We start from the raw sequence: 25,824 nt of genomic DNA, 5'->3' as shown, positions 1-25,824 counted from the left end.
TTTCTTATATTGATCAGTAATCCCTGAACATCCAAAAACATCTACAAAAACGTGCAGTTAATATCTACGCAAATGACAAAAACGTCTCACTAGACGTATGAACCAAAACCGATATCATACAGGGCTGAATTTTTAATTGTGAGGGTGATTGCGCCACCTTAATTGTCGTTACTTAAACAAGCATAACTCTTCAATTACTGCATCAAATTTAAATTCCTTTGCATGGTTGAATAGAGAATAAAACCCCCTATCAAATGAGCTATCACTCACCACCCCATGCTATTTGAATTTTTCGAAAGGGTTGCTCCCCTCCAGTAAGGGAGGAAATTGGGGATAAACTGTTCATACTCAAATGTACATTGTAGAAATTAAAAATCGACGTGTCTCGGCGATTTTCCTATAATAAGTCCAGTAACGAGTTAGATAGGGGGGTAACACTTATAATGCGCACTGTAGAGAAATAAAACAGATGCCTGATTTCTTCTTTTTTCTAAGGCTACAAAGTCAAATCTGCATAGCAGATCAGGTAATCACAGTTTCTTGGAGAATAAGTTCCGGTCATTCCAAAAGTAAAAAAGTTTTAAAACTTCTATTGGACTCTATCAATTGCTGATGTGTATTGAGTCCCATATACATACGTATATGGGATTCCATATAATGGACCCATATTCTAGTTTTGGCCTTTTGAATATTATTAATGATTTTACAAAAATATTAAATATAAAATTACTTATTTAAGTTTTTACCTAATATCACAATAGGTACTTAATGTTTATTTAATAAACACAAAGTAAGTCATGAGTCACGACACGATTAGGCACGTGGACGCGGCAAAATGTCGTCCCTTGTATGAAATTCAACGCGCGATCGATCACAGCGCGAGAATTCCCGAATGCAGTTCCGGTTTCGGTCGTAGTTTCGACAGGTTTGCCGCCGAAACCGAAACTAAACCGAACCCGTTTTTTGCCGAAACTCGACCGAAACCGAACTTTCGGTCGGACGCTAAATTTTATATTTCATTCGTTTTTCCTCTTCTTTGACGATTGAGAAGAGATACATCGGACATTTTGATTCAGAACACAGCTCAGGGTTACCGCAAGGATGCCATTCAGGACTATTTCTATTCAATATGTTTGTTATTGATATCAAAACCAAAATGACGTCATGATTCGATCGGATTTGATAGTGCTTCAATTGGGTACATTATTGCCTGAAGACTATGAATTGATGATAAAGCCCTTTCGTCTTATCAGTGTTGTTATAACTAAATTATACTTAGAGTAGCAGATGTGCTTTTTCTGCCAAAAAAAAATCATTATTGTTAATGTGTACGACGTGAGAATAGAAAGATTTATCATCTGGACGAAACTTGCTTTAACGAAAGATATACCATTGGAAAGATGTGGCATGACAAATACATTACAGGGTCACGTCAAGCATTTTTAGAAGACTGGTCTAAAGCATTCTGGCTATTACCATGAAGACATTAACGATGATGTTGAAGAAAATTCTTGGCAAATGGTAGATGCCATTCCACCTAACTCTGATCGTGATGAATAGTGCAAGTTATCATTCAAGAATGTCAACTAATAGATAGATAGATAGATAGACATATACTTTATTGTCCAAGAAAATACAATCTTATTGACAAAGCTTGTTAAGAAATCAGGTATATATAGCACTTCAAAGAATAAAAGAAAAAAAAAAACAATTCAAAAACACAAATACGCAGAAACACAATTTGAGCAAAACTAAGTTCACAATATCTAATAGATAAAATATAACAATAGAAAATAATTCAACACAATTTGAATATAAGTTCACATGTCATGGCAATAAAATAAGATATATCCCAGTATAAAATATAATTTGAAGTATAGGTGTACCTAAATATAAACAAAAAAAAACACCTATATTCAATCACAGCAAAGTTCCATCAAGATTGTAGTACGCTTTAGTTGCAAGGGCATCTTTAACATGATTTCTGAACTTTTTATAGCTTTTTCCTTCCTAATTTCGTAAGGTATGTGATTATACAGCTTTTTACTTTCATAAATCAAAGAATACTTTGCCTGGCTTGTTCTTGGAACAGGAAGATGTATTTTATTTTCAGTTACTTGCCGGGTTATGTAATTTGTATGTTCCGGAGTTCCAACCATATTATGTTTTTTGTAAATCAGGCAACCAGTTTCAAGTATGAAAATAAAAGTAACAGTGAGAATTTTTTCTCTCAAAAATAATGGTCTGAATGACTCACGCACTCCCACCTTGCATAAGTATCTAACCGCTCGCTTTTGCAAAACAAACACTGAATGAAAAAGTTGTTGACTGCAAAATCCCCAGAAGGCAACACCATATCTCAGGTGGGACTCAATCAGGGAATGATATACCATGTTTGTTGTGAATGAACTCAGTTCGTTTGAAACTATTCGAAGTGCATAACATCCTGATGCCAATTTTTTATTCAAAGCTGAAATATGTTGATCAAATTTTAATTTGTTATCCATGAAGATTCCCAGGAATTTGGATTGCTTTCTATTCTCAAGAATTTGTCCATTCAAGTATAAATTGTTAATACAGGTTTGGTTTGTTTTTTTAATATTACAGCACAAGTAGTTTGCGTCACACCATTTTTTCACAACTTCTAAATCACTAGAGACAGTTTGTTTCATATTAGAATTATTTTTTCCATGCCAAAGGAGCGTGGTGTCATCCGCAAAGATCGTAAAAATTCATTGAATTGAGAGATTAACAAGGTCATTTACATAAATAAGAAAAAGAATCGGGCCCAGTACTGATCCTTGTGAAACGCCCCATAAGATGTCCTTAGTGTGTGATAGTTTTTCAGGAATATACCTGTAAGTCAGGGGTGAGCAACCTTTTAAATCAACGGGCAAATTTAAATTTTGAAATAATATACAAAAAATTTACAAAACTTTATTTATAATGAACATTAGAATAAAAAAATATAAAATAAAAAAAATAAGATTTTATACAGAAATTTTCATGCAAAAAAAAACAAACAAGAAACGAACATGGAAACGAACTTACTTGAAATTTTCAATGAGAAATTTGGCACTGCCTTTTTGATACAAGTTAATCAATATCAGGCATCTAATCGTTCATTTTTGATTAATTTCCTGGTTGAAAATAATTGTTGCAAACATACGTACTTCCAAACAGACATTATTTGCTCTGCATTTTTCGTCAAAGGCAGAAATTTATCAGGGCTCACATAAGATTTATAAAAATTTTCGATGTTTACTGAGAAAAATCACTTTCATTTGAAAGTCTTCAGGAACTGTATCCACATCTATATTGAATGGCGAGGAAAACAATTATGAGGAGTAGTAACGTTTTCTTTTTCTAAATGTGGAAAGTGAGGCACATTATTCTGCAAAAGATGCCATTTCCACAATTTTAATTTGCGCTCAAAGCCCTGAATTTTATCATACATGTGAATAAACTGTCCTTTGCCTTGAAGTTACACATTATGATCATTGAGATACTGAGCATGTCGAAAAGAAACCCAAAACCGCACATTCCTTCTTTATTACCAAAATGAGAAAAGGCATATCCCTTCATATCCAAGAATAGTTGTATTTCACTTTTTAGGTTGTATATTATTTTTGGCATTGCACCTCTCTTAAGCCAACGTACTTCGGTATTAATCTGTTTTTCCGTTAACCAGCTGTCGCAACCCTCAGAAGTCGAAACTTGTTCGAGCTAAGGACTAACGAGGTCTTACCTTTTTAACGTTTGATTCCTAACAAGGGTTGGACGATAACAAGTGAAAGACCTTATCGCCATATACAGTTTCATAATTTTTCAGGAATTCTATAAATTCATGGTGATTTAACGCGCGCGACTTTATAAAATTGATTACTTTATTATTGTTACAGTGACACTTGGCGAACTCAATCTTTTCGCACACAAATTTTTCTGATTATTTATGCAGTGATTAACGAGTATTTCCCTTCCTGTGACCATGTTAATGTCTTGAAATAGCCTTCCCGATACTTCTACCTCCATGCTTGAAATTGCTTTGAAAAATATCTGAAAACGAGGTTATATAAGTAATGAGTGATTTTTTTTTGCTGTTATCTTTTTGGCAACACTGTTTTTAACAGATCACGCGTGAGTCGTGTCTAGTGTCATTGTCAAACTTTTCCAGTTTGGTCTATAATTTTACCATGAATCGACTTACGAATGACCAACGCTTGCAAATTATTGAATTTTATAATCAAAATTCATGCTCGGTGAAGAAATTGCATCGTGCACTTCTTCCAATTTATGGACAGTTTCGTCGGCCTACTGAGGGAGCTATTCGGAAGTTTGTGACTAAATTTCGAACCCAGTATACATTATTGGACATTAAACCACCAACACGCATACGTAGAGTGGGACCGAAGAAAATATTGCGGCTGTGTCCGCCAGTGTTCGTGATGACCGTGAAATGTCGATTCTCCGCCGTTCGCAACAATTGGGCCTCTGTTACTCCACTATGTGGAAAATTTTGGAAAAGGATTTGGGTGTAAAACCTTATAAGATACAGCTGGTGCAAGAATTGAAGCCGACCTCCCACAACGTCTAACATTTGGTGAACGGGCGCTGGCAAAGTTGATCCACATTTTTATCGAAAAATTGTGTACAGCGACGAGGCTCATTTCTGGTTGAATGGATACGTTAAGCAAATTTTCCGCATCTGGAGTGAAGCCACAAGCATTGCAAGAGCTACCGATGCATCCCGAAAAAGTCACTGTTTGGTGTGGATTATGGGTCGGTGGAATCATCGGGCCGTACTTCTTCAACGACGACAATGGCCGGACAGTTATTGTGAATGTCGAGCGCTACAGTGTGATGATTTTAATTTAATTCAATATATACTTTATTGTCCAAAGAAAAAATCTTGTTGACAAAGTTAGTTAATAAATGTGAAAGAATACATAAATGTCATATGAATATAAAAATAGAGATGAAATATAATGTAAACTTAAGTATAAAAACACTGGATAAAAAACCACAAACAATGGTTGAAACATACATACACATAAAACATGCTAAGTTAAAAATGATCGGTATAGAACTCAGTCAAACTGTAATAGGGTCTACTACTCAAAATTTCTTTAAACATTTTTCTGTACTGATTGGTATCAATATTTATCTCTTTAGAGTAACTCGGCAGAGGGTTATACATCTTCACACCATTGTAAAATAAGGAGTCCTTGACCAGAGAGTTGCAAGGAATAGGTAATTTTAAATTTTTTTGCACGCTCTGACGAGTTGTATAGTGATGGGTGGTAACCTCAAGTTTCACAAGATGTTTCTTGATCAAACACACTGTCTCCAGAATAAAAAGAGCTACAACCGCCAACATTTTTTATCTATAAACAGTTGTCTGCATGAGTCACGAGGTTTAGCTTTGCACAAGTATCGTATAGCTCTCTTCTGTAGTACAAATACAGACTCCAACAAATTAAGGTTACACACACCCCAAAAAGGTAAACCGTACCTTAAGTGAGACTCTACCAAAGCGTGATATGCTGTTTTTGCAGTATAAACTCCCAGTTCTCTAGCAATAACTCTCACTACATAACAGTCGGTGGAAATTTTACTTTTCATTTTTCTGATGTGAGCGTCTAATTTCAGTCCACCGTCTATATACAGCCCCAGAAATTTAGTACACTCTCTGTTCTCAATGAAACCGCTCGCTACAGATAAATTCTGAAGTGAACATTCGAAAGTCATAATATTTGTTTTCGAAATATTAAGGGAGAGTACATTGGAATCACACCAAGACTTGATTTTTTGTATATCATGAGCTATTGTCTCATTGAGTATATCTATACCTTTACTATGCCACAATATAGTGGTGTCGTCCAGATATACTTATGTCCATCAAATCGTTAATATACAACAGGAACAATATGGGACCGAGAACCGATCCCTTTGGTACACCAGTATTTATTTCAATACTGTTTAAACATTCAATCGTTTTCACAATCTGACTGCGACCATTAAGATACGACTCAAACCACCGTAGTGTTATCCCTCTACATTCATAGATATTCAGCTTTCGTAGCAGTATTTTATAATCAACGCAGTCAAATGCTTTCGTAAGGTCACAAAATACTGCTGCAACAGCATCTCCATCATTCATATTGCAATACACCTCAAACAGGAAAGAGAATATTGCATCATTTGTGCTCTTGTTGGCCTGGAATCCAAATTGATTTTTCCTTATAATGTTATGTCGAAGGAGAAATTCATTGAGTCTTTTCTTAAATAGTTTTTCAATTATTTTTGCAATAGTAGGAATGAGAGATATTGGTCGATAATTTGAAGGATCATCTACAGAGTTACCTTTATATAAAGGAATCACTATCGACAATTTTAGAAAGGATGGAAACCTGCCATTTCTGAATGAAAGATTGATTAGTGATACAAGAGTTGTGAGCGCTTCTATCGGAAGATTTTCAATAATTTTGATTGAAATTTCATCATAACCAGATGTTGATTTATTCCTTATATCACCAAAAACTTCAAACAGTTCAAAATGGAAGCCCAAAATGGAAGAATTGGACATGCCTACGTTGCCACACGGCACAATAGCCCAATTAAAAGCCGCCTTCGGTTACCAGTTTATCTCACGTTTGGGCCCCGTCAATTGGCCGCCTAGATCGTGTGATTTAACACCTTTGGATTATTTCTTGTGGAGTCATGTTAAGGCTCGTGTCTACAGAGATAAACTAGCAACGACTGACGCTCTGGAAGCCAATATTGAAGCATTTATACGTGAAATACCGGTCGATATGTTAGAGAGAGTGTGCCAAAATTGGACCTTGCTCATGGGACATCTGAAGCGGAGCCGCGGACAATATTTGCATGAAATCATCTTCAACCAATGAATTATATTAATCGTTCTACCGATTCCAATAAAGATTTCATCAATCTTATAAATTTTTTTGTGTTGTTTTGAAAATCAAATCCTATACCTCTTGAAAAATCACCAGTTAGTTTGTAGGTACGCTGGAAAGAGAGGTAGTTCAACGAACAAGGGGGTCAACTATAAAATTCAACACTGGAGATTAAAGAAATTACCGGGTTGTCAGAAAGTTTGGAGAAAGTCGATAAAATAAATGAAATTTTAGAAATGCTCAGCGAGCCGCATAAACACGTTTAACGGGCCGCGAGCTGCCAGCGTGTTGCTCATCCCTGCTGTGAGTGCTTATTTTCTTCCTAAATACATCGTATTAGAAAAGTTAACGACAACAGACAACTAGATGCCTATGAGAGCTTAGTAATAAGTCAGCATAATGATATTATAAATAAAGATGGTGGACCAATACCTAATAGTTTATTACTATAGCTTGTTAAAAGAATATTTCACCTGACTAGTAGATAAGGCAATATCGTGAAATGATTTTAAGACAAAACGCAGGTATCTTAGCAGAGGTATCTATGGTATGAATATGACCAATATTGTATGTCGACTCAGTTTGATTTTCCTCTTGAAGATGACCATTTGGTGATTGAAACACGTATCGAGGTTTTAATAATAACAGTTTGGTGTTGGAATAGAACTCCAATAATATTCATTACTACACCAAAGGTTCCGACCAGCGCATCAAAGAAAAGGGAGTTACTTCGAAAGCTCTTTTTTTGACAGGCTAAATTATTAAATATGACAAACAGCACCTAGTAACTTGAAAGTTTGCCCTTTCTACACTTGTATACAGTTCTCTACAGAGTATTTCAAATTCAATCCTCACCATTGGGATTTCGGAAACTATGAGAGATACGAAGATGGTTAAATCATGGCAAAGTTGCGCATTTACGTGACTAACAATATGCCGTTGAGAATGTTCCGAAATTCCCAGTATATCCGGAAAAAACGGCAATTTCGGAAAATGGTTTTATTTTTTTCTGGCTTTATTTTTCGAAGGAGTCGAAAATAAATGGGCTTGTTTCGTGCTATGGAAAATGATACTGATTTGCTCATAGACTGACCGAGTTAGGGGCATATTATACTTATCAAGCCTAAACGGTCCCAAGATCTATTTATATATAAAAAGAACAGTTCGAAGAGCAAGAATTTAAATTGGCCGCGTGTCTGTTGACCAACAAAATTGATCGTGTCTAGAGCGGAGTTGCCAAGTATATTGGTTTATAATATCCAATCACAGATCTGATGATCCAACAAATCAGTGTGAAAACATCTGTTACAATTATCTAATGGAAGAACGTTTTTTTTTTGTGAAAGGTAGGTCTCGGCGGGTGCCTATTTTGCTACATATTCCGTGTCATTAGTTTACTGTCTGAAAAATATTTTTTCAGGTTATTTTTTGATTGAATTTTACCATTACTACCTTGGACGAGCTAAAATCAAAATTAAATCAAAACTTTCTATTCTTCGATAAAATACAAAGTCTGAAATGAATGTCATATAAATAAAAGGGACCCACTAAATATACCACCTACCGTTTCAATTTTCCATTCTTCATTTCGGTAGCAAAGTATTGCAAATTTTCCAAGCAAAATTCAACGATCACTTCAAAATCGACTCTTGGTAAGTTGTCGGAGTCAGCTTCAACAAAACTAGGCTCAACATTCATTTTGAAATTATTTAAACAAAAATACGAAATTATGTGTAAAAACCATTAACTTTAGAGAAAGCACAGTTTCGCATATATTACAGAGGGCGCTGGCTGACTGGATGACAATATGGCTAAGATACCAGTAACGTTGAATTTCTTATTTTTGGTGGGTGATATGAATGCATAATTGATTTATTTCATTAGGGTTCTCGAACATCCGAAAACCATTTGAAACTACAGCTCGTTAAATTCTATTTAGAATCATATTTAGATATAACTTGTACTATATCAGTTATCAAGGCAAATATTATTGCCCATTTTTATGCTTAATTCGTGGAATCGAGCGATCTTATTATTGTATATTTGTTTGCTGGCTTCATTTTTCATTAATTGAAACGTTAACGGGTTCATATACACTTCCATAATTGAATTGATAATTATAGGCTTCGTAAATTTCAAGATTTGGCAATGTTGATTATTTCTATTGTTCTTGTTGGTCAATCGAACAAGAAGCGGGAATAGGGGCGTGACGTCACCGCCCTACCACCTTCGATTTTTAATAATTAATTACGAGAAAACTACGGTAGTTAGAGAGCTGAAACAAAGTGCACTGTTTTTCAATTTGAAATTTCTATTAAGTGAGCTATAAACCAAAAATCATGAAACAATCCCATTGCCCTTCCACATTGCCACTTTTTCCTTGCTACATAATGGTGTTTTCAAATTTGCTATCCGACGTTTCATCCTCCAGCTACCATCATCAACTTTATTTTTTCTTATGGGCGCTACATTGGATTCTTTCTGTTTTGAATAGAACCAGACTTTATCTATTCAATGGTGTATCATAAGTTATTATTCTTTTTTGAAAAAAAATTGGAGATATTGAAAAAATTCGTATCATAATAGGCATTGACTTAGATGTTTCTAAATTTGACTTTCAATTTGTTACATTCAACGACATTTTGTTATTGTACAAGTCATTTAATTTTTGGTGAAAAATGGCTTTCACGAATGAAGAAAAAAAATGATACAAATACGATAGAAACAGTGTTAGGACATCGGAAATGTATTTGAACTTGTATCCCGAAAGACGACAACCACATCGAACTATGTTCAAGTTATTGGATCAAAATCTCACAGAGTTTGGTTCGTTTGAAAAGTGAATGAAAAATTACGGTGACAGAATCAACAATCAATATTTGATAAATGAGGTGTGTATGAGGAGGTAAATTAGTGTACCCCATAAGAATGTATCAGTAACACTCAAGTATGGAGACCTTGCTGGCCATCTCACCGGCCCATTATTCCCTACCCATTTATCACCAAACCGTTCAGTGTAATTAGATACTCGTCTGGTAGTGTGCGGTGGAGCACCATCATGTTGAAACCGGATGTTGTTATTGTTAGCCAAAGGTAGATTATCCAAATAGTCTTCGAAAATCGACATTAAAAACTAGTGGAAGGTTTCTCCATTCAGAATTTCGTCAAATAAATGAGGACCCAAAATTCTATCTTTGTGAATTCCTGCCCAAACGTTAATACTGAATCGCACTTGAGGTCGAATTTCTAGGAACTGTCTGGGGTTGTTTATACCCCAAATGTGTTCGTTATTTCGGTGGAATGTCCTACAATTCGTAAAAGTGCTTTCATCTGTTCAAATTACATTTTCCAGGAAAACAGGGAAATCAGATCTTCTTATTAGCCAATTACAAAATTCTAATCGTCTTTTGGGATCACCTGGACCTGAGATATGTGTATTTTGTAACATTTTAAACAACTTTTTTTGAGTCAAGTCAAAAATGTTTATTAGCTTTCAAGATCAATTACAAAATATTGTGAATGTGTTTTGTGTTGGGCCCTGCTATAGGATTATGCCTCTTCAGGGTTAGTGGGTTGAATGTGTGGTGTCTTGTGTAATGATGTTTAGTGTAGTGTTGTTTTAGTTGTCATGTGTTCCTCTTGTTTTTTGCTTTTCCGTTGCTCCATAAGGGTGGTCCAGGTCAGTTGCAGTGGTCATTGGAGTTTTCTGGGTACAGCTTGTAAGGCCAGGGGTGATGGCTTCAGATTTCAGCTCCTTCCAGAACGTAGCTGTCCGCTATCTGATTCCAAGTGGGTATTCCTCTAGGATATCCTGGATCTGCTCCAGCGGATCTTCCATTGTTCCCAGGAGTCTGGCTGAGGGAAACGGGAGCTTCTTCCTAGGAATCCTTCTGGGTCCTCCACGGGGAGTCCACGGTGTAGTCAGCGAGTTGATGGCATCGGTGTTACAACTGCTCATCGTTCTTGTCGCGTATCGTCCTTGAAGTTCCTGAAATCGTAGGTTGATTGGTGTAGTGTTTATTAGGTTATATAAGTTTTGGGATGGGTAACGGTAAGGGAGGTTGTGTAGGATTCTTCTCTCGGTAGTTAGGATACGGTGGGATAGTCTCGGAGGAAGCGTGCAGTATATCATCGCTTTGTAGTCTAGGATTGGTCTGATGAAAGATTTATATGTAGGAAAGGTTTACTGCCGCACCTCCCGAGCTTGCCTCTCAGTGCTTTTAGCAGGTTTGCTCTCTTCCGGACATTGTCCAGAGTTTCTCTCAGGTCGACCTCCCAGTTGAGGGTCCTCGTGAAAGTGTCCCCCAAGTAGAACACCGAATCCTGGAACATGGGTATTTCTCCTAAGAGTCTGAGGTTCAAGTTATCGGGATTTAGTTTAGGGCGGGTGTGAGGATTTAGGAATAGAATGGTTTGGGTTTTGCTGGGATTGATATTTTGATACGCCACTTGTTGCACCACTGCTCGAAGTGGTCGACCATGTTTTGTGGTTGAATTTGCAAGCTGCGGGTGTTGGGGGCGAAAGAGTAGAGGATAGTATCATCGACATACTGGAGGATTTTCCGGATAGTGGGCAGAAATGAAGGAGCGAGGACTGAGCCCTGGGGAACACCGGATTTGGGAGAAAAGGGGGAGGATAAGGCGTCACCGACCTTGACGCGGCTTTGTTGGTTAGATAGGTAGGATGCTACAGACAAGTGGTGTGGGAGACGAATTTGGATAAGCTTCCAGATCAGGCCCGCGTGCCAGACCTTGTCGAAAGCTTTCTGGATGTCTAAGAGGATGGCTATAGTGCTAAAAGAGGAGTTGATATTTTGGGAGATGTGGGTGTGCAACTCGACTAGTGCATTCGGAGTGGAATGTTCAGGTCTGAAACCACGCTGGTGGGGAGGGATGACGTTATGTTCTAGAAGGAAGTCATTCAGACGGTTGGTCATTAATCGTTCCAGCAGTTTGCCCAGACAACTGAGCAGGCTGATAGGTCTATAGGAATCAGGTTTGGTGAGATCCTTGTGAGGTTTTGGAATTAGGATTGTATTTCCCTGTTTCCAGGCGTTTGGGAAGTAGGCGTGTACTAGACAAGCATCAAGGATGTGTTTGAGAAAAGGAATGGCGGTTTTTTAGCACTCAGCGGTTCACTGAGTCTCGGCCTGGAGCGGTATTTCACCGCTGTGAATAGTACTGAGGATATATCTTCCTCGCTGAATGGGGATCTTAAGGGACAGTTGATGTCAAGGGAAATCTGACCGGGACGCCTGCCAAGCTCTGCAAATTTTTTATGCCCTTTTTAAAATGTGTCTGTGATAAGTTTTTGACTGTAGTTGGAAAGATATTGTATAGGTTAACATCTAAGGAATTCTTGGAAGATTTCTGTAGATTGAATTTAGCAGGTCGTATAAGATTAGCACCACGTGTTTCATAGTTATGAAAGTGGGAGTTAGTTTAAAGAGTGCCCTTAATTTTATGTACCTCCAGCAGTGACTGAAAAATGAAAATCGATGGAAGAGTCATGATTTCCAATTTTTTGAACAATAGACGACATGTGTCCCGATATTCCGCATTAGAAATTATTCTTATTGATTTTTTTTGTGTTACAAATACCTATCTTTCCAGCAGAAGTAGAATTATCCCAAAGTGTCCCCTAGCTGATGAACGAGAGGAAAAAGGCATAGTAGACAGCGAGAAGAGTATCAATAGAAACGAATTTTCTCAATTGCCTCAACAGAAACAGATATTTGGATAATTTCGTATTTAATTAATCAATATGACACGTCCAATTAGAGATTTAATTAATCAATATGACACGTCCAATTAGAGGAGTCATCCAAAGTTATACCAAGTAATTGGGCTGTTTTTCCTTCCAAAAGCATGTTATTGGAAGAAAATATGAGTCTCTGGGTTTTTCCCATATTAAGTTTGAGAAGATTCGCATTGAACCATTTTTCAGCTTGGATATCAGCAAGTTCAGAGATTTTCAATAAATGTTTGCAATTTTTGCCTGAGCAGACAATAGATGTGTCATCGGCATAAACACATTTATGGGGCAGAACTTGGAAGGAAAGGTCATTAAAAAATATTATAAATAGGAGAGGTCCCAGCACAGATCCTTGCGGAACACCGTTTACTATAGGCTCTAAATTAGACGTTCTATTGTCTCCTAGGTCGACATATTGCTTTCGATTTTGTAAATACGATGTGAGAAGGGAGAGAGCCACACCTCTAACCCCATATTCATTCATTTCATGAAGTAGTAAGTGGTGAGAGACACAGTCGAATGCCTTACTCAAGTCACACAGAGTTACATATGCTGACTATTCTCAAAGCCGTCGACAATGTTTCTCAACACACGAACAACTGCTTGTACAGTAGAGCAAGACTTATGGAAATCATACTGATCAGGATTTAAGAGATTGTGTTTTTCAAAATAGAAATATAACCTCTTTTTGATTAACATTTCAAAAAGTTTACCAAATATCGGTACAATAGAGATGGGTCGATGATTTTCAATGATATTCTTGTCACCTTTTTTAAAAACTGGAATGACCTTACTGATTTTTAATTTATCTGGAAATGCTCTTTCACTTATGCAAGCATGTAGGTAAGAGGTTCTACAATTAGATCGCAAATTGCCTCATTTTTTTTTAATTACAATTATACCGCATCAACCAGCTAGGTTATTAGCGGTGGAACAATAAGGTGTTTTACATTTTATATCATGTTAAAAATTTTGATACATTTCAAAAAACACAACAGTGAGTCTATATTCTTGATATCTAGGATACTGGAGTATTCATTTGAGATTATAGATATCGATACAATTAGAGTTTTTTAATTCGTGAATAGCATTATAAACTTCCGAATTGGTAACAGGTGTGAACATAAACAAACCTGATGAACGGGGTTCCAATGTATTGTCAAGCGATATTAAATAGATGTTGTCTTTATCAATAGGAAGTTCTGCAATGATAGTATTAGCAATTGTAATGAAATATATATTAAACTCATTGGGAGTTATTTTGTCTGTATATATTAAGAGAGCGGCAAAATTGTCTTCCGCCCCGGGCAGCCGACACCCACTCTACGCCACTGGCTTTATCAGAAGAATTGGAAATGATGTTACCGTCAATCAATAGGCGACTGTCGCTTTTCCGTTTCTGTCCGGTAAGGACTTTGAATTTGTTCCAGAAGTCCGTTCCGTCCCTGTAGTAAATTTTTTTGTCTCCTCGATCTACCTTTTCTGGGCGAATTGGTTGATGAGGAGACGTATGCGTGCCTTAAGTTGATTCCACTCGGTTTTTAGAACTGGGTCTCTGGTTCGGACGCTCGTTCTGTATATTTTACGTTTGTTCTTAATAAGTGTTATGAGATAAGGTGGAAGTGGGGGTTGATCGATACGTCTGGTTGAAGTTGGGGTGGATAAGTCGTCTGAGTCGGAAATAAGTTTTTGAATTTTGTCGATTTGTGCGCCTGTTTGTCTGGGATGATTGAGGAGAGGATTATCAAGGGAAGAAAGTTTTTGGTTGCTGAGGGAGTGGAATCGTTTGACATCTGTGAATTTGTTATTCTTATAGGAAATGGTTTCAGGAGTTGATTGAATAGACACGCCAGATGAAGCCATTGTATGGCGAAACACGTGTTGCGTTTTTGTAAAACAATTTAGCGAAAATCTCACAATAAAGTGCTTTTGGAATACGTTTGAATAGGGAAGTTTAGAAAAGTTTTGACGATTAGGGGGAGGTGATCCGACGTGATTGTGTCACTGATATAGGCCAGATCATCGACCATCTCTATCAGACTTTCAAAGCACAAGATATGATCAATGATAGAGGCCCCCCGGTGGCTCAGAAACGTCGGGTCTGGACAGGACACTCGACCACAACCTGTACAGAATTTCCTGCCCTGACTTTTTTTGAGATGTCTCCAAGCACTTGTATGACAAATATTCAGTTCGGAGGAAATTTGACGTGTAGATTTCCCCGGGTTCATGTTTATCTACATACTTAATATTAATTTTTATTTAAAAGGACACAATGTCTAATTTACCTCATACATACCTGATTTATGAAATATTCTTCAGTTTTCTGGTACATTCTCCGCATTTTTTCCTCGGCTTTACAAATGAACCAAACTCTGTGAGATTTTGACCCAATAACTTGAACGTAGTTCGATGTGGTTGTCGTCTTTCAGGATACAAGTTCAAATACATTTCCGATGTCTTAACACTGTTTCTATCGTATTTGTAAAAAATTTGTATCATATCTCTTTTTTCTTCATTCTTGAAAGCCATTTTTCACCAAAAATTCAATGACTTGTACAATAACAAAATGCCATTGAGTGTAACAAATTGAAAGTCAAATTTAGAAACATCAAAGTCAAAGCCTATTATGATAAGAATTAATTTCTTTCGATATCTTCAATTTTTCGAAAAAGAATGATAACTTATGATACATCATTGAAATTGTAAAATCTGGTTCTATTCAAAACTGAAAGAATCCAAAGTAGCGCCCATAATAAAAAACAAAGTTGATGATGGTGGCCGGAAGACGAAACGTCGAATAGTAAATCTGAAAACACCATTATGTAGCAGGGAAAAAGTGGCAATATAATACTTCGAAAAATTAAGCCAGAAAAAATAATCATTTTCCGAAAGTTCTGTTTTCGTAGTATCCGAGATCCCAATGGTGAGGATCGAATTTGAAACACCCTATATAGATTGTTGAAAGTTAAAAATCATAAAAAGGTCAGTGAAAAACTTCAATTTTTTTCAACAAAAAAGATTGTGTGTGGCATATTCATGTCTTTCTATATGTACCCAGCTTTAAAAATTTTACTAATTTCAGTAAAGAGATCCCAATAGAAAAGCCTTTTAGATTCCCGTAACTCAACCAGAGTGAAAATTAAATAAGAAAATATCACAGTGAAATTTATAGTGATATTTTACATTCTCTAGTGAGTTCTTTCAGTAGAAACTTGATATTTCCCAAAACTAACTAATATTTTTCAACCCTCTCAGGCTAGCATGGCGAATCCAGCAAAATTGCAAAAAAATCCATCAATTTGTAGCTAAATAGTAACTAATTATTTGCCAAAACAACGATTTTGTTGCTCGTGCCGATCCCTAGAAATCGCAAATGCTATCGTGATATAAAGGTAGCAAGGTAACTCAATAAACTATATACTTTTCCTTTGATCTTTACAGAAGATTTAGTTACTATTTAGTTGCTGAACCCTGGATTTACCGGATTTTTTTTTTAATCTTGCTATCTTGAAACTGGTTTTTCCTGGAATTAAAGATGTTCTAAATTTGTTACTCACCAAGAGTGAACTTAAATACACTTTGAGTATCGGAACAAAATAGTTGAAACCAATCGGCCGATTTCCAAGTTTTTTTTTTCATTTTCCTCGTTCTTGCTAACTTCAAAGCCAACTATTTTGTTGCTGATTCTCGGAGTGTATTTGAATACCCTCCTAATGAGCAACAAATTCACTAACAACACTTTTCGTTCCAAAGAAAACCAGTTTCAAGATAGCAAGAATAAGGAAAATGAAAAAGAAAAAAAAATTAAAAATCGGTCGATCGATTTCAGCTATTTTGTTGCTTATACTCAAGGTGTATTGAGTTCCCTCCTGGTGAGCAACAAATTCATAACCCTCCGTATTCCAGAAAATACCGGTTTCAAGATATCAAGAACAGGGAGAATTTAAAAAAATATTTAAAATCGGCCGATCAAGGCCAACTATTTTGTTGCTGATTCTCGGGGTGTATTTGAATACCCTCCTGATGAGCAACAAATTTAAAACACTTGTTATTCTAAGGAGAACCAGTTTCAAGGTAGCAAGAACGAGAAAAATGAAAAAAAGAAATTGAAAATCGGCCGATCAGGGCCAACTATTTTGTTGCTGATTTTCGGAGTGTATTCGAGTACCTACTCTCCTGATGAGCAACAAATTTAAAACACTTTTCATTCCAAAAAAAAAACAGTTTCAAGATATCTAGAATGAGGAAAATGAAAAAACAAATTAAAAATCGGTCGATCGGTTTCAACTATTTTGTTGCTGATACTCAAGGTGTATTTGAGTACCCTCCTGGTGCGCAACAAATTCATAACCTTCCGTATTCCAGAAAATACCGGTTTCAAGATATCAAGAACAGGGAGAATTTAAAAAAATATTTAAAATCGGCCGATCAAGGCCAACTATTTTGTTGCTGATTCTCGGGGTGTATTTGAATACCCTCCTGATGAGCAACAAATTTAAAACACTTTTTATTCTAAGGAGAACCAGTTTCAAGGTAGCAAGAACGAGAAAAAAAAATGAAAATCGGTCTATAAGGGCCAACTAGTTTGTTGGTGATTCTCGGAGTGTAATTGAGTACCCTTCTGATGAGCAACAAATTTAAAACACTTTTCATTCCAAAGAAAACCAGTTTCAAGATAGCAAGAATGAGGAAAATGAAAAAAAATTAAAAAATCGGCCGATCAGTTTCAACTATTATGTTGCTGATACTCAAGGTGTATTTGAGTATACTCCTGGTTTTGATCGGCTGATTTTTAATATTTTTTAAACTTCTCCCTGTTCTCGCTATCTTGAAAATGGTGCTTTCTGGAATACAGTGTTTTTTGAATTTGTTGCTTACCAGGAGTATACTCAAATACACCTTGGGTATCAGCAACAAAATAATAGAACCCGATTTCTAGTTTTTTTTTCATTTTCCTCGATCTTGCTAGATTCGAAGCTAACTTTTCATTCCAAAAAAAAAACAGTTTCAAGATAGCAAGAACGTGGAAAATGAAAAAAAAATTAAGATCGGTCGATCGGTTTCAACTATTTTGTTGCCGATTCTCGGAGTGTATTTGAATACCCTCCTAATGAGCAACAAATTTAAAACACTTTTCATTCCAAAAAAAACCAGTTTCGAAATAGCAAGAACGTGGAAAATGAAAAAAGAAATTAAAATCGGTCGATCGGTTTCAACTATTTTGTTGCTGATACTCAAGGTGTATTTGAGTTCCCTCCTGGAGAGCAACAAATTTATAACCCTATGTATTCCAGAAAATACTGGTTTCAAGATATCAAGAACAGGGAGAATTAAAAAAAATATATTTAAAATCGGCCGATCAAGGCCAACTATTTTGTTGCTGATTCTCGGGATGTATTTGAGTACCCTCCTGATGAGCAACAAATTTAAAACACTTTTTATTCTAAGGAGAACCAGTTTCAAGATAGCAAGAATAAGGAAAATGAAAAAAAAATCGGCCGATCGGTTTCAACTACCTATTTCGTTTCTGATACTCAAGGTGTATTTGAGTATACTCCTGATGAACAACAAATTTAAAACACTTTCAATTCCAAAGAAAACCAGCTTCAAGATAGCAACAATGAGGAAAATGAAAAAAAAAAAAATTAAAAATCGGCCGATCGGTTACAACTACCTATTTTGTTGCTGACAGACAAGGTGTATTTGAGTACCCTCTTGATGAGCAACAAATTTAAAACACTTTTAATTCCAAAGAAAACCAGCTTCAAGATAGCAAGAATGCGGAAAATGAAAAAAAAAATTAAAAATCGGCCGATCGGTTTCAACTACCTATTTTGTTGCTGACAGACAAGGTGTATTTGAGTACCCTCTTGATGAGCAACAATTTTAAAACACTTGATTCCAAATAAAACCAGCTTCAAGATAGCAACAATGAGGAAAATGAAAAAAAAAAAATTAAAAATCGGCCGATCGGTTACAACTACCTATTTTGTTGCTGACAGACAAGGTGTATTTGAGTACCCTCTTGATGAGCAACAAATTTAAAACACTTTTAATTCCAAAGAAAACCAGCTTCAAGATAGCAAGAATGCGGAAAATGAAAAAAAAAAATTAAAAATCGGCCGATCGGTTTCAACTACCTATTTTGTTGCTGACAGACAAGGTGTATTTGAGTACCCTCTTGATGAGCAACAAATTTAAAACACTTTTAATTCCAAAGAAAACCAGCTTCAAGATAGCAAGAATGCGGAAAATGAAAAAAAAAATTAAAAATCGGCCGATCGGTTTCAACTACCTATTTTGTTGCTGACAGACAAGGTGTATTTGAGTACCCTCTTGATGAGCAACAATTTTAAAACACTTGATTCCAAATAAAACCAGCTTCAAGATAGCAACAATGAGGAAAATGAAAAAAAAAAAATAAAAAGCGGCCGATCGGTTTCAACTACCTATTTTGTTGCTGATACACAAGGTGTATTTGAGTATACTCCTGGTGAGCAACAAATTTGAAACATTTTTTTATTCTAAGGAAAACCAGCTTCAAGATAGCAAGAACGTGGAAAATGAAAAAAAAATTAAAATCGGCCGATCGGTTTCAACTATTTTGTTGCTGATACTCAAGGTGTATTTAAGTTTGTATGTTCTAAATTTGTTGGTGAAAAACAAATTTAGAACATCTTTAAATCCAAGAAAAACCAGTTTCAAGAAAGCAAGATCAAAAAAAATAAAAAATGAATTATTTAAAAATGTATCGCTAAATCCAGGGTTCAGCAACTAAATAGTAACTAAATCTTCTGTAAAGATCAAAGGAAAATAATATAGTTTATTGAGTTACCTTGCTACCTTTATACCACGATAGCATTATTTGCGATTTCTAACGATCGGCACGAGCATCAAAATCGTTGTTTTGGCAACTAATTAGCAACTATTTGGCTACAAATTGATGTATTTTTTTGCAATTTTGTTGGATTCGCCATGCTAGCCTGATAGGGCTTATTTTTCATGTTAATGCTTGGTCATGCAAGAAAAGGTTATTTGAAGATGATTCAGAAGAAACAGTGTTGAAAAATTTATATTTAATACGAACCTGTAACCTGTCTAGTACCAGTCTGTTAAATTTTTGTTGACTGTAGTTCTCTGACTTTGTACTGTTTGGTGAGTTTGTTGATCTGAAGTCCGAAGGAAAACAGAACGATTTATATTCTTTAGGCTTTGGAGATGTTGGTTGTGAATAAGTAGGTGTTCTAGGTTTCGAATAGAAAGTTGTTATTTCTCGGACAAGATCAGAATTTATTGAGTGTGATCTGGTCGAAACAGCGTGATAGTCCTAGAAAACAACCGATTTTATTTAAATCAAATTCAAAAATTATTAAATAATTTGAAATGATGGATAAAAAAGTAAAATATTTTCTTATTAGTCAGTGGGCTATGCTTGAAGACTGGCAGTAAACAAATCTAAAGAAATGAACTTTAAACGTTCAAGCCAGTCTCGAATATATCTACACAGTAGGTTGAATGGACTGACGCCTATCAGAAAACAACTACTTCCCTGGCTAATACCACGAACGGCGTTGGATTATATCCGACAGGCGTCAGTGCAGGAATCTTCACAGAAAATTTCCTGCATATGCAATTGGCAATACAACTGAAAGAGTCGACCTTCAATTATGGAACGGGCACACTTGCAGACCGGTTTCGGGCTCTTTAGCGACTCATCGTGCAAGATAGTGGCCGTCATCAACCTAAAGTCAATGATATTCCATAATTGAAAACCCCCCATGCCCCTTCCCGGGTTGAGTGTCCTGAAGTAGAAACTCCCCTCCCACCCCAGCTAGTTAGCGAGGAGAACCTACTACCCCACTCCATCCACCCCCGTTCTCCGAGCGGTCCTCAACTTACTGATGGGCATTTCAGCAAGATTGACATCTGAACTCTTTTGGTCGAAAGTCAGCCTTTAGGTGCTATTCTTTCGCGATCTTTCTGCGGTGAACTTGCTGAAAGAAAGTCTGATTAATATGCTTACCGGAGTCGCCTGACGGCGACTCGTGGGGGTGGTCGTAGATTCTGTTTCGTCGGCCTTGGATGTTTGTCCCTTTCTCGGAACCTGGGGTCATCCATGTTCAACGCATCGTATAGATCGCGTAGCGCTGGGTTGTTGTGCTGCGTGTTCTCTCATATACACGTCCACATATTGCGTGTCCAGGTCTAAGTCTCTGTATATAAATCTATTGGGGATGTAGTACGGTGCGTTCACGGCGGCCCTCACGCTCGCATTCATGAACGACTGTATTCTCTTCCTGTATGTCTGTGCGCACTGGCCCCAGGCAGTGCATGCGTAAAGTATTATGGGCATGAGAACGGTTTTGATCATCAGCAACTTCACTTTCAACCCCATGTTGCTTCTGCGTCCTATTATTGATGCCAGCTGTTGTCTGGCGTTTCTGGCCCTTTCAATTTTCTGCCGTACATGAGACTGAAATGTTAATCTCCTGTCTAAGGTGACCCCCAGGTATTTCGCTTTGTCGATCCACGGAATCTCTTGTCCGTTGAAGGTGACGTTGCTTTCCGGTTGTACACGCCTGCGAGTGAACAGTATCGCCTGACTCTTGTCAGGGTTTATACTGATCTTCCACAGGTTGGCCCACCCCTCTAATCTGTTCGCCTGTTGTTGCAAGTACCTTGTGACATGTACTTAGCTCGTGGATCTCGCCAGCAGGGCCGTGTCGTCCGCGCAGAGCGCCAACTTGTTGAAGTTGTTCTCTGGCTTGGGCACGTCCGCTGTGAATACGGAGAAGAGGTGTGGCGAAAGGACTGCTCCTTGCGGGACTCCTGCTTCCAGTAGTCGAACCGTTGATAATTCGTCCCCTACTCTGCAATGGCATCGTCTACACAGTACAGAGGAATCGGGCAAATTTAAGATATGCAGTTGGTTAGTACCTCGTCCACGAGATGGAGTGACATTTTGTTGTTCGCTCCAACTTAGGAAAAGGAATGAATTACTCTGAAAGAATGCCGATTTTCAATTATGGAATATCATTGACTTTAGGTCGATGATGGCCACTATCTTTCACTGATGAGTGGCTAATGAGCCCGAAACCGGTCTGAAAGTGTGCCCGTTCCAAAATTGACGGTTGACTCTTTCAGTTGTATTGCCAATTGCATATGCAGGAAATTTTCTGTGAAGATTCCTGCACTGACGCCTGTCGGATATAATCCAACGCCCTTCGTGGTATTAGCCAGAGGAGTAGTTGTTTTCTGATAGGCGTCAGTCCATTCAACATACCGTGTAGGTATATTCGAGACTGGCTTGAATGTTTCAAGTTCATTTCTTTAGAAAAATAAAATAAATGATCAACGATATTGAAAACAATATTTCAGTTATTATCTCAGCATTCAAAAAAATCACAAGTTGCAAGAAGTTATATTGTTTCAATTTTCTGCAAAGCATCCACCCCGGTACAACAAATATTTTTGAATGTTGGTAAAATACAAAAATTCTAGAGTAATTACTATAAAATATAGTTTATTGAAGAATGCATTTATATTTTCGGTCTGCACTGGAATTATAAAACTGATTATGTGAAACCAGACTGAATGGTTAGTTTTATAGATAGTAAACGCAATATGTTCATAATTCTAATCATAGCTTTTGGTGTTCTGCCCTGACCACAGACTCCTATAGCACTGTGTTAATAAATCCGATTTCATTAGTAATCTTACGGACGTTTGTTTGAAGGTAGTTGACAATGTTTCTTGGTGCATTTCATTAGTTCGGACTTCCATTATCTAATGTGATCTGATCAACTGATCAGTTTCGACGTGGAAAGCTTCTACACCATCGTCCCTGTCGAAGAAGCACTTCAAATCATACAGAGGAAACTATCTGAAGATGGGGACCAGAAAGATAGATCAAACTTACTGATAAAAGTAATCATTGAATTACTAGGATGCTGCGTCCGAAACTGCTATTTCCAACTGAAGAACGAATTCTTTACGCAAGATGAGGGACTGTCAATGGGATCGCCACTTTCACCGGTTATAGCCAATACATATGGAATGGTTTCAAACTCTGGCCAGTGAAGAAGCCCATAAGAAGCCCCGAGTCTGGATGAGATACGTGGACGACACCTTCATAATATAGAACCATAGGAATGCAGAACTAGACACCTTCCTGAATCACATCAAGAACGTGTCCTTTAATCACTTTCACAATGGAGAAGGAACTCCACAACGAATTGCCATTCTTAGACGTATTGGTGAAGAGCACAGACACGAAATGGGAAACATCTGGACACAGGACAGTATCTGAACCAGGAATCACCATCAATCGACTAAGAGAGGAATCATCAAGACTCTACTAGACCGTGCTTTCGGGCTCTGTAATACAAAGGAAGGTCTCGAAAAGGAACTAGGCATCATCAAAAATGACCTTCAACGGAATGGTTACTCCAAAGTGATGGTAGAACAGGCTTTAGCTAGAAGACAGCAAGAGCTCCACAAGGAAGAGAAGCCGCCACAACCAGTACTTGTACTTCTCTGCATCAGAGGATTGTCGGAAAGGATAAGAAGGATTGGGTCCAAGTACAACATCAGGACCTGCTTCAGATCTGGGAACAATATTCGTAGCAGCCTTACAAAAACCAGGCCACCAAAGGCAGACTGCGATTCCAAGAATAGCATTTATCGGTTACCCTGCGAGTGCGGAAAATCATACATCGGTGAAACTGAGAGGCCATTGAAAGTCCGCATTCCCGAGCATAAGAAACACACAGCGAGGAGAAACCAGCAAATCAGGAATAGCAGAGCACGTTTGGACTTATCAACATAACATCAAGAGGGCTGAAGCTGAAATCATCTACAAAGAGGAACACTGGTTTAGGAGAAAATTCAAAGAAGCCGTGTATATGTTGTCCAACAACGCATTTAGTCAAGCTAGCGTAGAGATACGTAACATATGGAAACCACTAATCAAGTGGAGCACGATCAAGTCTCGCCAAACGGTCAGCTTCCTCTAAAAAACCGATGAAGCAGAGAGAGGGAATAGGGGATAGGTGAAAGCACTCGAATGATATATAAATAGTCAGATCTCGGAGAAATAAGTCCAATTATCACCCGAAGACGACTGTGGATACTAAAAATCGAAACGCCGTCAATTAACTTGCTTTGGAATCTTTTTAATTTTCACTTCTTGTTAATAATTTTTTTAATTTTCATCTCGTGTTAACAGTTAATTTTATTTTTGATTTTTTTTGTTATTGCTTGTATTTTATTATTTCATTGTAGTTTCGGTTTTTTGCTTGATATAATTGTTAATTTTTCAGCTAACCTCTTTTTTAATTTTTTACAGATTCAGGGATTTCAAATCAATTTATATCATATTAGACAATGGAAGTCCGAACTTATCTTTTGCAGTTCGGCCCTGACCACAGACTCATCTGTGTTAATAGATGCGATTTCATTAGCGATATTGCTTAAATAATTTATCAAATCCATATAAACGTGAGTGTTATCAACACCGTAATACATAAGCAACATTGAAACAGTAAATAAATCAACTATCGAAATTATCGGTCGCATCAAACCTTGGAGATAAGATCGACATGAGCGAACTCAGTTCCTCTGGTGAAACGAAAGTACTCACAAAATTCAACATGACTGACATCCTAGCAGGATTTTCTGATCATGATCCTCGAAACAATATTGAAATAACCACCACTTGATACAAATAATCATCATACGACAGTCCGGTGAATTTAGACATTCAAAGCTACCTAAATTCCCACCAAGCTGAACATCAGTATGATTATTTAAAATGTGATCAAAAATAAAATTTGAAAGCTCCCCATCTTTCCCTTGTATAGACAAATTTTTATTCAAGGTCAAAGAAATGAGTTTATCGCGATTTTTAGGGACACGGTAAGTTTCATCATAAAAATACTTCAGCCAAAAATTGTACATCATAAAATTATCTACAAAAAATATATCTATACTTTATTTCCTACGAGCCACCGTTTTTAAGATATAACGATTCAAAAAGTTGTAAAAGTTGTAATCGTCATAATATGTACACGTTTCCACGCCATCTATGAGGTAGTGTACTTAGCGCGTTTTTTTTAACGTGGTTTCCGCAGTAGTCAGTTATGATCCTGTTTAATTTGAAACTATTGCAAAATAATGGATATTAGAAGATATTGAAAAGATAGAAGCAATTTAAGTTGAAAAAAAGTAGTGAAATTTAATCGTCCGAGTCGAAACTTTCATATTCTTCTTCTTGTTCTTCTTCATCTTCATCCTAAGTACATGTAAAATGCGATAATAGCGATGTATCGCATGTCGCCTCGTTGGAATCAAACGGATCCTCCACTGTTTGTGTTTCAATATTAGAGCACGACCGGCCTTGACATAATGTGAACATGCCAGAGAACAAAACAGTCCGGATTCTTTGCAACCATATTTAGCACAGTAGATGAACAACACCGATTCTGTGGCACAGGAAATTCAACTAACAGAAGCAATAAAGTACATAGAGCTCTTAACGGCCTACGTAGAAATAATGCCATGGAGGTATACGGAGTGTGCAGCCGTCACATACATGACCAACTGCGCCACAAAAACGCTACACGAAAAGCGTTACGCGAAAGCGCTAAACGAAAAGCGTTACGCGAAAGCGCTAAACGAAAAGCGTTATACGAAAAAAAGTTACGCAAGTTTACGCGAAAAAACGTTACACAAGTTTACACGAAAAGCGTTATACGAAAAAACGTTTTTTCGCGTAACGCTTTTTGTGTTGCGCTTTCGCGTAACGTTTTTTCGTATAACGCTTTTCGTTTAGCGCTTTCGCGTAACGCTTTTCGTTTAGCGCTTTCGCGTAATGCATTTCGTGTAGCGTTTTTGTGGCGCAGTTGGTCAAGTATGTGACGTATACCTCCATGGTGTTATTTCTACGTAGGCCGTTCAGAGCTCTATGTACTTCATTGCTTTTGTTAGTTGAATTTCCTGTGCCACAGAATCGGTGTTGTTAGCACTGCACCCCTTTTTGCAGTTGCAAAAAATTGTGTCCAGCAGTTTTTCAAATAGGGGTTTGCAGGAGTCTCGACTTTTGGCATTGTAAACAGAAGGACCAACTTTGCGAATACACCGATAAACGAC

The 25,824-nt window shown here is 37.1% G+C and overlaps 1 protein-coding gene across 3 annotated transcripts in view; it reads right to left on the bottom strand.

The window, feature by feature from the left end:
- The window catches only part of Tsc1 (tuberous sclerosis 1 protein hamartin), a 135,633-nt gene that overhangs the window by 55,383 nt on the left and 54,426 nt on the right, over window positions 1-25,824 (bottom strand). For 2 of the 3 annotated variants that reach the window (XM_074186658.1, XM_074186659.1), the window contains exon 11: window positions 19,763-20,002. The exons of the other annotated variant lie outside the window; for it this stretch is intronic. In XM_074186658.1, the coding sequence (XP_074042759.1) occupies window positions 19,763-20,002 (240 nt within the window). The remainder of the gene's footprint in view (window positions 1-19,762; window positions 20,003-25,824) is intronic. 3 annotated transcript variants of the gene reach the window in all.

This window comes from Leptinotarsa decemlineata, unplaced genomic scaffold, assembly GCF_025532065.1.
Source record: "Leptinotarsa decemlineata unplaced genomic scaffold, Ldec_3_MD MMD2_P_RNA_scaffold_4, whole genome shotgun sequence".
Classification (NCBI taxonomy): Eukaryota; Metazoa; Arthropoda; class Insecta; order Coleoptera; family Chrysomelidae; genus Leptinotarsa; species Leptinotarsa decemlineata.
The sequence above is the reverse complement of the archived record's forward strand: the minus strand, read 5'-3'. Positions and strand labels throughout refer to the sequence as shown.